At 47.5% G+C, this 15,051-nt stretch overlaps 3 protein-coding genes across 3 annotated transcripts; 1 reads left to right on the forward strand and 2 right to left on the reverse strand.

Moving 5' to 3' along the window:
- Positions 1 to 1,848: 1,848 nt before the first annotated feature.
- On the reverse strand, positions 1,849 to 6,505 carry FPOAC1_013514 (uncharacterized protein; the record flags this gene model as incomplete). Its single annotated transcript, XM_044857855.1, has 4 exons — positions 1,849 to 2,220; positions 2,272 to 2,468; positions 4,298 to 6,313; positions 6,361 to 6,505. The coding sequence occupies 4 exons, from the start codon at positions 6,503 to 6,505 to the stop codon at positions 1,849 to 1,851; spliced, it is 2,730 nt and encodes a 909-aa protein (XP_044701237.1).
- A 1,721-nt stretch (positions 6,506 to 8,226) lies between these two features.
- Positions 8,227 to 8,706, reverse strand: FPOAC1_013515 (uncharacterized protein; the record flags this gene model as incomplete). Its single annotated transcript, XM_044857856.1, has 1 exon — positions 8,227 to 8,706. The coding sequence occupies one exon, from the start codon at positions 8,704 to 8,706 to the stop codon at positions 8,227 to 8,229; it is 480 nt and encodes a 159-aa protein (XP_044701238.1).
- A 4,687-nt stretch (positions 8,707 to 13,393) lies between these two features.
- On the forward strand, positions 13,394 to 14,821 carry FPOAC1_013516 (uncharacterized protein; the record flags this gene model as incomplete). Its single annotated transcript, XM_044857857.1, has 2 exons — positions 13,394 to 13,476; positions 13,528 to 14,821. 2 exons carry the CDS (start codon positions 13,394 to 13,396, stop codon positions 14,819 to 14,821), a joined length of 1,377 nt encoding a protein of 458 aa, XP_044701239.1.
- Between the last annotated feature and the right edge of the window lie 230 nt (positions 14,822 to 15,051).

Genomic DNA, 15,051 nt, shown 5'->3' on the forward strand with positions numbered 1-15,051 from the left:
CAACGGCATGTAATATGAGAGACCCGTTCCAGCAGTTAATTTATATCTGATGCCTTGACAAGTGTAAGCTCTTCGTCGGTTATAACAGCCCGTGGTAATTGTATATCCAATTTGCGTAAAATCAGCTCAAATTCGTGGAGAGTCCATTGACATTGCGGCTCTTTTTCCCCGTTGAGAAAAATGGCGGCAACCTGAGAAGTCCGCTTATTTGACGTTGTGCCGGCTGTGTTAAATATAGGCATGTTAAATCGATTGGTCTTGGGTGCAATTCATCAACAGAACATCGGGGAATATTTGAGAAGGAAAGTTCCAGTTATTAGGACAACAAGAAGATACAGAATTCGGCCATTTGTATTTCTCAGATCTCTAAAATAGTACTCTCGATTTTGGAGATCGTCATATAGTCATTAAATGGTCGACCGACCGTTCAATTCCTCTTTTTGGTGTTATCGGAGGAGATTGTTGATATTGTTTCGGGTAATCTCCCGGACATCCAGGTCATCGCCGGCGAGGAATTGTTAGTGAACATGGACAGGTCGCGTCCCGGCATTCCAGTATTCGATTATTTGGGACTTGTATTTCTCAATGGCGCTGGTCCGGTAAGGAGCGAATGCCTCTGGCGGAAGCGACGGGTGATTGTGTATTTTCGACGCGTCGGTGTTAATATCTTCGATCATCCAACGTTCTCCATACGCGGGGAGAAGTTTGATCGCGAATTTGAATAGGCAGAGTGTCGTTTGAGGTTTCGTTTTTCGACGCTTTATGTCGTGTACATCGGAATATGATTGATCTTGAGATTTCCCGCCCTTTGCACATTGGCAAGTTATCCGTCTTGGTGTTTTGGCGTTAGGCTTGGTTTTGAGGATGTGATACGAATGCCCGCTTGATTTCCCCACGTGTTAAATCGCGCTTTTTGCATCCTCAAGAGTGGGAAGGTCATGCCAAACAGAGACTCCACTGAATCGGGTGGAATGTACGTTGCGATAGCTTCAAATGAATTGCGAAGTGACAACTGTTACGGAAAGAAAATTACGGTGGCGGGACTACGGATATAGACCAAAACAGTGAGCAATTTGCGGTATCGGTGTCCGTGGTATATGTGGCGGTTGGATCAGCAGCTAATCAATAGTCAATACTGGGGCAGTTCACACATAGTCCTCTCTCAGTGAAAGTGGGAAGTTCGATAATGATGTAGTAGCTCTTTGATAATAGCCGATATAGACCTCGATGCACTAGTCTAGATGGTCTTAGGGCTTTTTTGGTCTTGATAAACCAAATGACATTGTCTCCAGGACCAAATCCATTCTAACCTCCCCAGAGGCTGTAGTTGGATAATGAATTCAGCATCGACACTGTTTTTATTATAAGAATCAATAACCTTTACCACATTAGGATACCCTTTATCGATTTTATCAAAGACTAAGAATACGGTTTGCTTTGTGTCGATTTCGATGTTTTGCATCTTTGCATCAAGTCGGACATGGCCGACACTTTCGCAATGATTGTTTGGGAAATGCAACAGCAAGCCACTGATAGTTCGGCCGTCACTAGACTTGCATGGTGTGACAGAGGACAAGCCTGCGAGATCGGAAGCAGAGTAAAAGAAGTCTTCTTGACTCCACAAAGAGTAGCTTAGACTTGGAGCAGCTGGGTGAAAGTCCTGTCTTTTTTCAGGCATGTCGTGGGCTTCGAAAGCTAGAGCTCCGAGTCCAGATTTTGAATACTCATAAAATATGTAGCTGGGCCCTTGTCTAAGCTGGTGAATTAAATTCCAGTGTCTGTTGACACGCTGTAAATATGAGCCTAGGACGAGATGACGATTTTTATTTGTTATGATCTGCCGACAAGTTAGATATGCGAGACAAGAAACTGAGTTTGACTTGCCCCCAACGCATTATGCATTTCGATTTGCCCACGTCCCTCAAAAATATGAGTGATGGTTTCGCCGACGTCGATAGGCAAGAAAATCCATGTTGCTGTTCTTTCCGGCTTGAAGCCAATGCTCTGCTCGCTTGTATGAGCATATATCGCCGTAAGCCTGCCTTCCCATAACGCGGAGTAGCCAATAATATGTGGATCGTTGCACAAGAGACCTGTCATATATGCGGGCTCTTGTCGATCACTATATGGGAGAAAATGTAATCGAGGGTCACATTTTCGCGGAATACTCCATGCAATCGGACAGTGACCTTCCACAGCCAACTTGCGAAGTTTAATACCCTATGAGTCAATTAACAATAACTCGGGAAGGATGAGCGGGTATGAACGTACATCCGATTGACCTGTGATTATTGCATCAACGTTCGATACACTATACCTCCGCCACCATATTCCAACTACACCCGCGGCTCCGGGTTCGTCTGGTAAGTCTTTCTCAACAAAAAGGTCCATAATACCAGCATAGTCCTCCTTAGTGAAGAGATGACCAACATCGTCGTCCTGTGAAATAATCTTTGAGAGAGACTTATCTGGGTTATTTGACAGTGATAAAATGTATTTTCTACCTTCAAAAGAAGTCGTTCGCTTCCACACTGCTTCCCGTAGCGAGAAATCACAACGTTCTGGTGGTTTCCACTGCCGACATGCTTCAGCTACGGCATGGCAACGCACAAGTTCCTGTGCGATAAGTGACAAAATCTCTGCAGGGATTTTTGCTTGGGTTTCAGACAATATTATCCCCTTGGAGACGATACTGGACAGGTGCCACTCGAAACGCCGGGCATTATCTGCTGTTGATATCGGAAAGGCTTGCCGGGTGGCCTCAAATAAGCATTGTGGGTTTTTCAAGCTCGTCATACGAACGCATTCGGTATGGCAGCTAATGCCAGTACCTTTAAAACTGTCAGAGCAAAGGAAGTCATAAGTTCAATCAAGGTAAACATACAGACTACCTGATCCTCGTTCTTACGAAGTTCAAACTGACATAAACCGCACCGAGGCCTATCGAATAATGCTTTCATCCTTTTAGAGCAGGAGATGGAAGTATAATAAGTTATGTTATGGTTGCAGGAGAGTATGGAAGGAAAGGGAAGAGAAATCCGAGTGTTGCGTAATAACTGTAACCTGGGAAGTAAAAGGCGGTCAGTTCTGGCACAAGTAATCTTAACTCTTTACGACAGGAATGGGGCCCGCTCTGAGCTCTGACCCAATCACATACACTAGAATCGACAAGGTTTGTGCCTACCTTAGAACGGGCCCCTTTCTGACTTGGAAGGGTCCGTGCCACCCATGCCAAATCTATCGAACCCAGTGTCCTGCTTCTTGTTGCTGCAGCAGCTGCTGCTATTCCTGTATTCTCTTTGCAGCCTACCTAGGAACTATTAAGAGGCGATTCATCATGAATCGCTCACCAAAATGGAGATTTTCGCTTAAACTTTTAGGCTGGATCGTCTGAGGTTACGTGACGCGACTGTAACATTTACGACCCCCAGGTTTAACTGTGTTGTGGTTATTTTCAACCAATCAGTAGCTCGAGTTAACGTTACTCGAATCAAGTCCAAATTTTAAGCGAAATTCCCCATTTTGGTGGGCGATATCCGGCTAATCGCCTCTTAATAGTTCCTAGGCTTGATGTGGATCTCCTTCCGCTCAATCTGATACAGCGCGGCCAGTCCGACTATACTTGGTACTGCTGCTGCCTTAGCGTGATCAGCCAATCGATCGAATGTGTCGCACATCACTTGTAACACCGGCTCATCCTCTTGCAATGGAGAGGATAATAAAAGTTGTACGAGTGTATCCTGGCCACTACCCAGACGCTAAGATCGGCCGTGTCGCGAATGCGTTAGGTGATTCACTTATCGGGAGAAACGACTACGATTTAACCTTGCTTTCTACAGGGTAGGTTACAAATAACCGTCCAGCTGTTAGACATTACGTGTTTTTGGTTCATTGATGGAAATTAATGTATTGATCTCGTGTTCCGTTAAAATCTGCCCCTTGAAGGGTTCGCCATTTTGGCGCGTAATCTTAAGCATCGCTGCTTGCACGTGATACTCCAGCACTTGTTCAACAAGACTCAGCCAACATGAATGGCACTTCGCTTCTCAGTCATTCTAATCTCCGTATGAAAACCCTGCACCTGCTGTCGTACGATTCGAAATCGCTCAATGTAACCTTGATTCCTCTGTCTCCCGTGCTGCCTGCAATACCAGTTTCATTCTAAAATACAGGTCCAAATCGTCAGTTTTCCACCTCTCACCGTTGGGAAATACTTTTCTCCTCAGTCTATTGACACATGGGATCAATAGCTGGTAGTGCGGACTGAAGCTCTCCTCTGCAATCTTGAGAAATATACTTTCATCGCCTATGGTACCAACCTTTGATCGCACCAGCTTGTTGTCACTCTCATAATTCCAGCTTTCAAATTCAGTTGGTCCAGTCACTTTGCCCTGCCCGTCGTAGTGGATGCATATCCAGAATAGCACCCAGAAGAATGACTCTAAATCATGCATGAAAGAATGCTGCTCACCTAGTAGCGCCCCGATTGCCATGAAAGCCCGTGTTCCAGTCTTCCCCTTTGCTCCCGAGGCAGCCTCTCGCGACTCTTTGATGGCCAAATCAAGGTCAATCAAGAAAGAAGGCCACGAAGGGTTATCATCATCTTCGTTGATCATAAGATTGTTGATCGAGATGTCTCTATGAAGCAACCCTGCCTTGTGCAAAGACTCGTGTCCCTCGATGCAGCACTCGAATGCAGCAAGCAGAGCCGACCGGGAGCTCGCCTTGTAGATAGGCATCCCGTAGTCTCGGAGAATGACACGCCGATGTACACGATTTGGTAATGAACTAGCGGCCCTCGTTGAAGACACGGAACAAGATCGCTTGCTAGAAGGAAGAGGAGCGCCAGCTTGGCTAGATGACCTCTTTCTGCTGGCACTGGCGCTGCCGCGACCCTCTCTCAATGTGCCAGACACGACGTTGTTCCGCCGGATTGGTCGTTCCGGACGGTAGTTCGCAGCTTGCGTAATATCCAGCCCTCTTCGAACATTATTCCGGATGTCATCATCTGCCCCGTCAATCTGTACCGTCTCGTGGTGATAGTACCGGGCTACGTTAACGACACCCTTGTCAGTCGCCTCACGTAGTAGTTCGCCTTCTTCATCTCGTTCCGGATATTGCCACGAATCCTTAATCACAAGCAGCATCTCCGGCCGTCCTTCGGGATGGGCTTTCCAACATGTCGTCGCTCGACCAGCTATGCAAGGCGCCCGCTGCATCACCTCGTCGATGATGATCCGCTCGGTCGAACCATTCCGATCGACCTCGATGAATCGCTCCTCGTTTGCCGTCATGATTGTCGGGTCGAACCCTAGCTGCTCCTCGTTCATCCAGAGAAAGCCAAGGATCGTGGACACAAACTGACGCCCATCTTTGTTAATGTCGAACTGCTCCGATGCGATGCCCCCGAGCCGGTCAAATGCCCATACCCTCATGAGGGACCCGCAGATGGTAAAGCCCAAAACGAAGCGACGGTCGTTCTGCGCAGCCAGCACCTCCCTCGCGTACCTCCCCAGATCAAGCCACGCCATCGAGGCCTTGTCGGCGGACGGGTTGCTCTTCAGCTCTCCAGGCACCAAGATCTGCGACCAGTGGCACCGTGAGTCTTTCCCAGCACTCGTATCCTTGACAAAACCGACGTCCAACTTGCGCTCTCCTGTAGAACCTTGTATTGGCTTATTGGGCTGGGCAAGAGGTCGTCGTCGATGCCGATGCGTTGGGATTGACCCGTGGCTGCCTGCGAATGCCGCTAGTTTGTCGCTGAAGTCGGCAAACCAGCTCAGCACATCATCCTGGTTCGCATCCCTGGGCCATCCCTTCCAACCGTCCTCAAAGAGTGGATCACTACCTTCGAGGCATTGCTCGAAGAACGCCTGGGCCGCTGTCTGAAGGTCGGCCACGCCCCCAAAGTATGTGCTGTGAAAATTGCGGAGCCCAACATACATAGGGCCAAGCTCCTCCTTCAGCACATCGTCCACGTATTTGCGATGCTCGGACGAGTTCGCGAAGCTGCTGGTATTGCGCAGCCATGGAGTCTGTTGGATGGAAGAAGCTACCTGTCGGGGAGGCGGTGTGGATTCGGTGACGGCGTTGTAGAGTTCATCCCAGATTAGGGCATCGTCTGGTTCATCGACGAGGGCTGATTTCAGGAGAGGTTTGACGCGATCGAAGTCAAAGTCGGCAGAGGCGGCAGTAGAAACAAGTCTTAGGAGATCGCTTCGGAGGGTGCCACGACCTGTCTTCGAAGGTAAGAGGCGGGTGGCAGGAAGAATTTGAATCGCTGATAGAAGACTGGACGCGAGATCCTGCACATCTTTATATTGGTTAGATGAGTGCCTCAAGGAAATTGATCCGCCGTACCTTCATGTTCAAGCTGGTCTAGGGCATCTGGAATGCAGGAGAGATGCGCCCTTTCGCATACCGAACTGAAAGAACCGCGAAAGGCATCGATGCCATTCCCAATAGGGTTATCCTCGATGATCTTAGACTGCGGTTGATTCCCCATGGTGGATGGGAACAAGAAGTCGCGTTCGTCGCATGTTCTTTTGTGTAGAAAGGATTCTGGCCAGCAACCCAGTCGCCTGGCTGGGTTACTGCCGGGAAATTTTTGTTCCATGCGTCTTAGTCATCGGACGCGCTCAGACGGGGCCCCATAGGGACACGCATGAATGAATGAATTTATTCCGCCCGGGAGGATACGCCTCATAGGGCCCACAACATTAAGTCTCGTTAGTTACATTCTTTTCCGACTTCTAGCCCTATAACCCTCAAACATCACAATCCCTACTTCTCGCCACATTTCCCAGCCTCGCTTGTCCCTGCGACAGGCCTGCTTGAAGGCCAAATTCTCCAAGTGTTCAGCGTCCCATCTTCAGCGGCTGAAGCCTGGTCTGTCTACCAAAGAAAGCCCTACTGCTCTTCCCAGCCTTTCTTTTCTAACCAACCCCGTTTGCTTGACTCTGTCAGTTTTGGATGACGTCGTGGCTAACCGATGCGGAGGCACTAGCGCATCTTGGAGAATGCCACGTCAAGAAGCTTCTCGCTACCGTTGATCCCAAGACCCTTTGCAGTCTCGCTACAATCTCGTACAGTGGGCTGCAAAAAGTATTCGCAGGTGTACAGGTAGCCCTGATGCTCGGAAGCTAGTCAAGGGTAGCTTGCCAGGTTCTCAATACTTTACATCATACATTTATCAGCAGGATAACCTAGTATCAAGTACCTAAGCTAATTGAAGCTACTAACTGGAGAAGTCAAGGTTTATCTGCACACCTGCGAATACTTTTTGCAGCCAACTGTAAACCCACCCCACCCACAACTCATGATGTACCGAAGGCGACAGATATACTTGTAAGAAAACGCTTCTTACGGGCCAGGATATGGGATATGGGATATCGGTGACATCATTACAGTTACGTAACAGCTAAAAGCCCGTCGTATCAGCCGTAAGTATTATGGGCACTTCCGTTTCACATTGCCGATACAGGAGGGAGCAGCTTTCCAAATCCCGACAGAAACAAATCGATGCCATTTAGACAGACAGAACCGTCAATCGGTTCGTTAGGGTTTGTCATGCGTCGAGTTCAACGCTTGGCCGACTGCGAATGATGTTGACCTCTCGCTGGAATCAGCAAACTAGCTCAGCGCGTCGTCCTGGTTCGCATCTTGGGCCACCCCTTCGGGATATTGCTCGACGAAAGCCCGGCTACACCGCCAAAAGTATGTGCCATGAAAGTTGCGGAGCCCCGGCATATATGGGGCCAAGCTCCTCCTCTGGTACTCCATCAACATATTGGCGAAGCTGCTTGTGTTGCGCAGCCATGTCATCTGCCAACGCCTCTACGACGATTAACTGCCGCATTAGGGGCTACTAGAGTAGTCGCGATCCATGTGGAAAAGCTCACCGTCTTTTTAGTGATCATGGTGGAATCTGCGCTAATTGCATCCTTACTGACTCCCGGCTCTAGCGTCGCCTAAGCCCGAGAACTAGCCTCGCAAGCTAAGCTGATCTAGGCCTCCTAGCTAAATTCGGCCATACCACTCCATGGGGTCATATAATACCACAAATCTGGAGTCCGCTATAAACATATTAGGCTTTTGTGGCAAATGCCGTATATACTAGGTAATAAGATCTCGGTCATTTGACTTATATTCTGTTTTTAACCAAGGTAGTAAAATAGGAAACAACCTATAGCATTCAAATACTCTCCCTCTAAGTGTAAATTTCAATTAATCTAGTTCGCCTACCCCAATAGAGATAGAAGTACAGGGATTCTCAAAGCTACTCAATATTAACCACGCGTTCTCAGCCTTCAGGCCCATCTTGATATTTTGGTATTTTTGAAGCTTCAGATGGATCTCGTTCCCTGACTCCTCAATCAAGAGCACATACTGGCTCCCATCTTCCAAGGCTGCGGTGCTTGGATTTGTAGGCTCGGGCATGGACTTCAGATAACCGTTCTCATGATAGAGATAGATAGGTCGGAGGCCTTGAAGAGCCAACTGAATGTAGTTTCCGTTCTCTGGGGGTGCGCCGGTCTCCCCCTGGGCAGGAATACGATCGGCGTTGAAGTTCGATAATTCAACATAAGGGCTGTCTCCAGGTCCGGACCCACGCATATGGGTTTCACGAGTGGAAATAGAATCATGGTATGTGTAGGTGAGGTCTCGATTGGCCTTGACAGCGAACTCAACAATTTGAAAGTTCATTTTGTGAGGCTTCGGGAGTTGTAATAAGATCTGCCTGTGAATTAGGCTAGAAGCTGAGTATTTAGGGAATTGAGAAGCAGGATGTGCGGTGAAGAGGTCGTGATGGACAAATCGTAATGGGCGGTTTAGATGGATATATATATATATATATTGGGACGATTAAATAATTAATAAGATAGAACTGACTAAGCCCCCACGAGTAAAGTACTGCAGGGCATAGTCATCGTGACCTGAGTGTTAATGAGTCATACCTTCCAAACGTAATACAAACCACAGGTTCCAGTGACCGAAGGAGGGTTGCTTCGCTGATTATTATCAAAGTAGCGGCTGGCCGAGACCTCAGGTCTACAAGGAAGGCTTTACCACTTTCCCTCTTGGCAAGGCAGTCCGTGTCATACCAGAAGCGTCGGAGCTTTGTGAAAGTCTTACTCTTTACACGCGCCTTGCGACACGTCATAGCTTACATAGCCTATAGGCGTTGCCGTCGTGTCCTGCAGTCAAGCTCAGCCCCCCAGTAGCTCCGCAAATCTACTTTACTACGCCGCCTTAGCTTATGTTCTACTATAGAAAGGGTTTGAAATCTGTGCAGCCTATGCGCTATATTTTACAATTGCTGTTGGTTATATCTCATGTAGCCACGGACACTTTCCTTTTATTAAGGCTTGCTAGCTCCTTTTTCTTAGTTAACAACAGTTATACTTTAAACTATAAGGAAACTAATTACCTATTAGTAGGTTAGTTAGGTGAATAGTAGTGTTGATTATGGCTAGGAGGCGTTGTAGACCTTGCGCTTTACCTCGAATCATAGAGCTAATTATGTTACCATTTCCTTATTCACGAGTGATATTAGTATATAGTAGTGATCTGCAGTTGAGTTGTTAAGAGTAACTCCCCACTAGAGAAAACTTGGCCGATCTGCATGTTCTGAAAGGGGAAGTAACAGCAGACAGTCAACATGGAAAGGATTTTCCTTGAGCGAATTAATTTTTCATGCTGTTGGCTCCTTCCTTCTAGGTCACATAAATGGACGATCTATACAGACTTGTGATACTTTAAATTGGGCTACCGCATGAATTACCTTGATTTAAGCTGTCCCGGCGTGGTATGAGGAGTACTTAGAAGCTAGTTTATGTGCGTGTCAAGAAACTAACCAAGTCTGTTCAGTTTACCGTCTTGGCACTCTGTGCCAAAATCATGTTTTTTTAACTGCATGGCAGCCTTGTGTTTTATCGGTGCTTTCCATGTTGTCTCTTTCCAGAATCGAGCTGTCATATGATGATGCATTGAGAGACAATTGTCGGTCGTACGGGTGCACCGAGCGTGGATAAGGAAGGATAGGCTGCATATTTTCAACCCCCACCGGCAACAACGCATTAGGCTGTGACCACCCGAGCCTCAGGCTTCCAGCTATTTTTGAAATGTTGTGTCAGTATTAGTAGCAACCAGACCTATGCTGAATTAAGCGCCCAGTAAGGCGGGGTAGTAAAGTAAGTGAGACGCGGAGAGGTTGCTAATCTTAATTTCGAGGCTTGTGCCGCCTTGGAACGTGTGGATCTCGGCAAGACCAGAAGCCAAGAGTCTGGAGTGGGGAGCTGAATAGCTGGATCAAGCAACTCGTCCTGCACTACCTCGCAAGATTAAATTCTTTTAGTCTAGATCGGCCTGCCCCGATGTAGATTCTCCAGCAGCCTACTACACTAGAGGCAGGGATTAGATTTATAGAGTCCATAGTGAATATTGCGCCATAATACTAATACATGGCTCATGCACTTAACACATAGCGGACTTCTAAATGGTAATATAGTTGAATAGAAAGACCCCTACGTTTTCTTAGTTAGTGATAAGGAATAGTTCTGAGATATAGGATGATGTGTCAAGGAATCATCCCTCATGGTGTCAGTTGAGACTTCAGCCAGGGTGAAGCGTACCATCCACAACCCCTCTTTCGCCACCACCCCTCTTTCGCCACCACCCCTCTTTCGCCAGGCAAAATAAAAAAAGCTCCACCAAAACTCACCAACTTCACTTACACAGAATTTGACCAAATTGACAGAAATGCGTAAAATCATTCATTTAATGAGTCATAAGTAGATCAATCTATTGTACTCTGGTTTTTTCACTATCCGCTGCGACCGCCTAACCGATAGGCCGGTGGTAGTTTGGGCCAAACTACCAACTTCGGAAAACGGCACGGGCCAATGGGGGTGGGGGGAGACCCTGTCGGGTGGGTCGGGGCTGATGACAGGGGGGCCAAACTACCAACCCCAAACTACCAACCACACAAGCAGCCAATCACAGACTCTCAATTAACCCCAAGTCTCCACTTTGGTCCTTAGGGTAAACCAGGACAGGAAACAAGAAAACAGAAAAAGCGAAGTAAGAGAAGAGAGATAAGAAAAAAAGGAAGAGGCTGGGATGGTCTGCCTGTCTATCCATCTATCCATTTATCTACGCTACCTCTCTCTCTCTCTCTCTATCCATCTCAATTCAGAAAGGCCATAACTGTCACAGACCAAGACCGGGCCTGCCTACCCTAGAGCTACAAGTGGGTCAGATCACGTGGCGATACGTTATCGCTGAGACTTTAGTTCACCGACTAGATAGATCCTGAACGTAGCTCCTCGAGCTACGTCTTGTCAATAGAGTCTGATCTGCCTGCAGTGCCTATCCGTAGCAATAGATCCCGTTCCGCCTGAAGCGTTCCCCGTTCACCTGTATTCCCGAGACCAGCCCGTGACACACACATACAACCCAACCAATTAATCATGGCTGCGATCAATTGTGCAATTAGGGATCGGGTTGGGAAAATCTTTCATGTCTTAGTCAAATTCGAACGTCGGCCAGAAAATACAATTAAAATCCGTTAAAAATCAATCACAGCAAAAGGTAAGGTGAAAGTAACATGCAGCGGTAGGCAAAAGCGTAATTAATCTTCTGATATCTATTATTGACATTTTAATTGCTATTTGCGGCGTATATCCTGCTTTCTTTTGCATCTTTCATGGTCAAATCTATCCCAGACTAAACCACACCAAAATGTTGCTTACGAAATAACGGTACACCCTTGTCGATGGCTTACAGCAGTAGCCAATGACATTACGAATAAACGCGGACGCAATCCTTGTCAGTCTCCTCGAGCCAATACGATAAAGAATAAACGCGGACGCTGGTTCCACTCGATATCCCAACCCTGAAGAGTGACACGAAGACACGTGAATCTCAGGGTTGGGAGTAAAGCCGTGTTTTGAACATCAGCATAGGTTCCATAATAAAATCCATGGCTTCTTTACCCAGTCTCCCTGCCCCGTTAAAGTATCAATGTTCCAAGACCTTCCGTCCGGGATCTCCCACCTATCCGACGAGCACGCAGACCATTATGCATTTACGTGAATCCGTGTGCTCTGTATTCACTCAGCCTTACTTCAAGACGCACTATGCTATGTTTGAGAGGCGAAGCCTAGATGCGCTCTTTATATTCTATCGAAATATGTCGACTTTGCTTATTATTACATTCACACGGTAGAACTCGGCTAGATAAGAATCTCCGACTGATCCATATATATGAGCATTATATAATCATCATAGCACGACCACTTGGGTTGTCCAGACGAAGATGCTCATCGCAACGAATAGAACGGCCAGGAAGGAATATAGCTAATAGGAGCGTAGTATGCTACTGACTGCTTAACCTATCTATGTATAGATTATAGAAACCACAAGATATACGCATATGCTACTACTGAGTGCCCTTACTCTTTCGGTCTGTAGCTAGTAATTATGCCTCCCATGCTGCTACTACACGTAAAGGGAGACACATAAAACGATACCTAATGTAAGTTGCGGCAGGAGGCGATATCATCTCCTCATGTCCCACCCATGCCACTTAACGCCACAGAAGATTGTCATACTTTTACCGTCATGCAGCTAAGACGCTTATACATAACCCGTCCTAGGAAAAGGTCTTCTGCATGAGGCCATAACTCACTCATAGATCCCTTCTAAAGCCAGTGGCTTAGCTACCAAACAGAATAAGACATACTGATATATCAATGCCTTTAACATGTAGTTATCTATAATTAGAGAGGTGGTATGTTGAAGGATGATTGTATTTTGAGAGTTCACTTTCAGCTTACTGCAAGAAGTTGTGCCGTGTCTCAACCGCATGCGGGCAATTTCGTGGAGAGCTGAAAGGCTGGAAATAGGCTCTGTTATTGTCGATCTTCTGCCAGCTACCCAAGCGGGTTATGTGGCGTTTCCGCCGGCTGTAGATCAGTCCGAAATAAGTACATACGTTGTGTGTTTTAGGCCGAGTAGGGAGAAATTAGGGATGAGATACTTTTGGCAAAGTACCTCAGGAAATTGGCTTCCAAGCAGACCCCTCAACGGTGTGAATCGGGAAAACTAGAGCTTTGTCGAGGTGCATGGTTTAGCGTAGTCTTCCCAGAAGGAATAAACCATATTATATCACACTTACGTCATTGGAATGAAGTGCGCCCCTGAGGTTTCCGGAGCTTGTTAATAGCCTTCGTGTGGGCCGTTGACCCGGCGTTTATCTCTACTCCGAGTCTCTTTGTCAATGCTTCTATATATCGGGGTGCTCTTTCTACCACCAATCTACCTATATAGCGCGACGGGCTTTTATTATCTAGATTTAACATAGTTCAGCCCTTATCCAACACTCACAAACATGTCTAACGACCCGGTCAACAAGCAAAGAGAGGCCGCAGCACCCTTTTGGGATGGCGAACCAGACAGCAGGCCAGAACACTCGTTAGGAATTTGAGTTCTCTCTTTGAAGACCGTCAACTGACAATGCAACAGGCCTTACGCCAGTCAAGTCTGTGCCGTATACTTCCAAGGAAATGGACCCCTCCATATCCCTCACGTACTCCTGCATCAGAGTGTCGAGCTTACTTCCCGAAGCGTCGCGACAGACTGTTTCTCTTCGTCGTTACGCGACCTTCACTTGGACGATATCGACTACAATACCGGCCATGTCCTTATTCACTTTATGACCACCGGCAGGTATCAATGCCTGAAGCCACAGGGAGAGACTATTATGATGAGGTATGCATCCGAGTTTACAACTGCACTCCGCATGTACGCCGCAGCCCAATCCTTTCAATTGCCCTCTCTTTGTGATCTGGCAAGAAGAGAGATGATCGCACTCGGCGACAGGTTGAGCTTACCTTCCTTGGTTGATATCATGGAAGAGTCAAGTCTGTCATTGAGCACTCTCCCGGGAATAGCCGCGTATGTTGAGTCGCGTATCCTTGCTTTTGCCGAGAACATTACCTATACAACTTCAGAAAAGGTACTCTCTGAGATTGGAACTCCCAGCACGCTCAGCATGGTACTTTTAAAGGCTATTCTGCTGCTTCAAACTTCAAAAGTATCTCTACGTGATGATTCACTTCGGAAGGAGGAACCCGTAGAGATTCTTCGAGGTCTCAGCGATACCGGACCCATAGTAAAAGGCAAGGGTTCGGATGTGGATCAAGTTATGAAGGAAGCCGAGGAGCAAGCAGCTAAGAGGGCCGAAGAAAAGGTTGCTCAAGAAGCAGAAAAGGCTACAGCTGCCGCTATGGCCGTAGCGCAAAGAATTGCTGGGGCTCAGGTGACTGAAGCAGTTCATGAAGAGGGGGAAATTGCTTGCTTATTAGCAAAGAAGGCACGCAAAGGCAAGCTTGGTAAAAAAGACCAAGAGAGACTTTCCGCACTCGAGCATAATGCCGCAAAGAGAGCTGAAGCTCGAGCTGCTCGTGACATTGCGGAAGCAAAAACTGCCCACGCATTAAGCGCCCCCGCTGCAGACAAGGTCGACCTTTCGCTGTTGTGGGCCGCCAGGAATGGAAGCGAGGCCATGGTCAAGATGCTCCTCGACACGGGCAAGGTCGACGTTGATGCGAAAGACGAGGGCGGCTGGACGCCGCTGTGGTGGGCCGCCAGGAATGGACACGAGGCCGTGGTCAAGATGCTCGTCGACACGGGCAAGGTCGACTTTGATGCGAAAGATTACATTGGCCAGACGCCGCTGTCGTTGGCCGCTGAGAATGGACACGAGGCCGTGGTCAATATGCTCGTCGATACGGGCAAGGTCGACGTTGATGCATGAGATTTCTATGGCCTGGTTACATATCAGCGATCTGTCTTCAATTGTCATGAACAAATTGAACATCAATTGGCGGCTCGGGGGGCACTGGTATATTCCGACTTTTACGGTCTTCAAAGAGAAAACTCAAATTCCTAACGAGTGTTCTGGTCTGCTGTCCTTGTTTATGTCCATGCTGTCTGGTTCGTCATCCCGAAAGGGTGCTGTGGCCTCTCTTTGCTTGTTGACCGGGT

The sequence above is a fragment of the Fusarium poae genome (assembly GCF_019609905.1).
Source record: "Fusarium poae strain DAOMC 252244 chromosome Unknown contig_2, whole genome shotgun sequence".
In the NCBI taxonomy this organism is placed as follows: Eukaryota; Fungi; Ascomycota; class Sordariomycetes; order Hypocreales; family Nectriaceae; genus Fusarium; species Fusarium poae.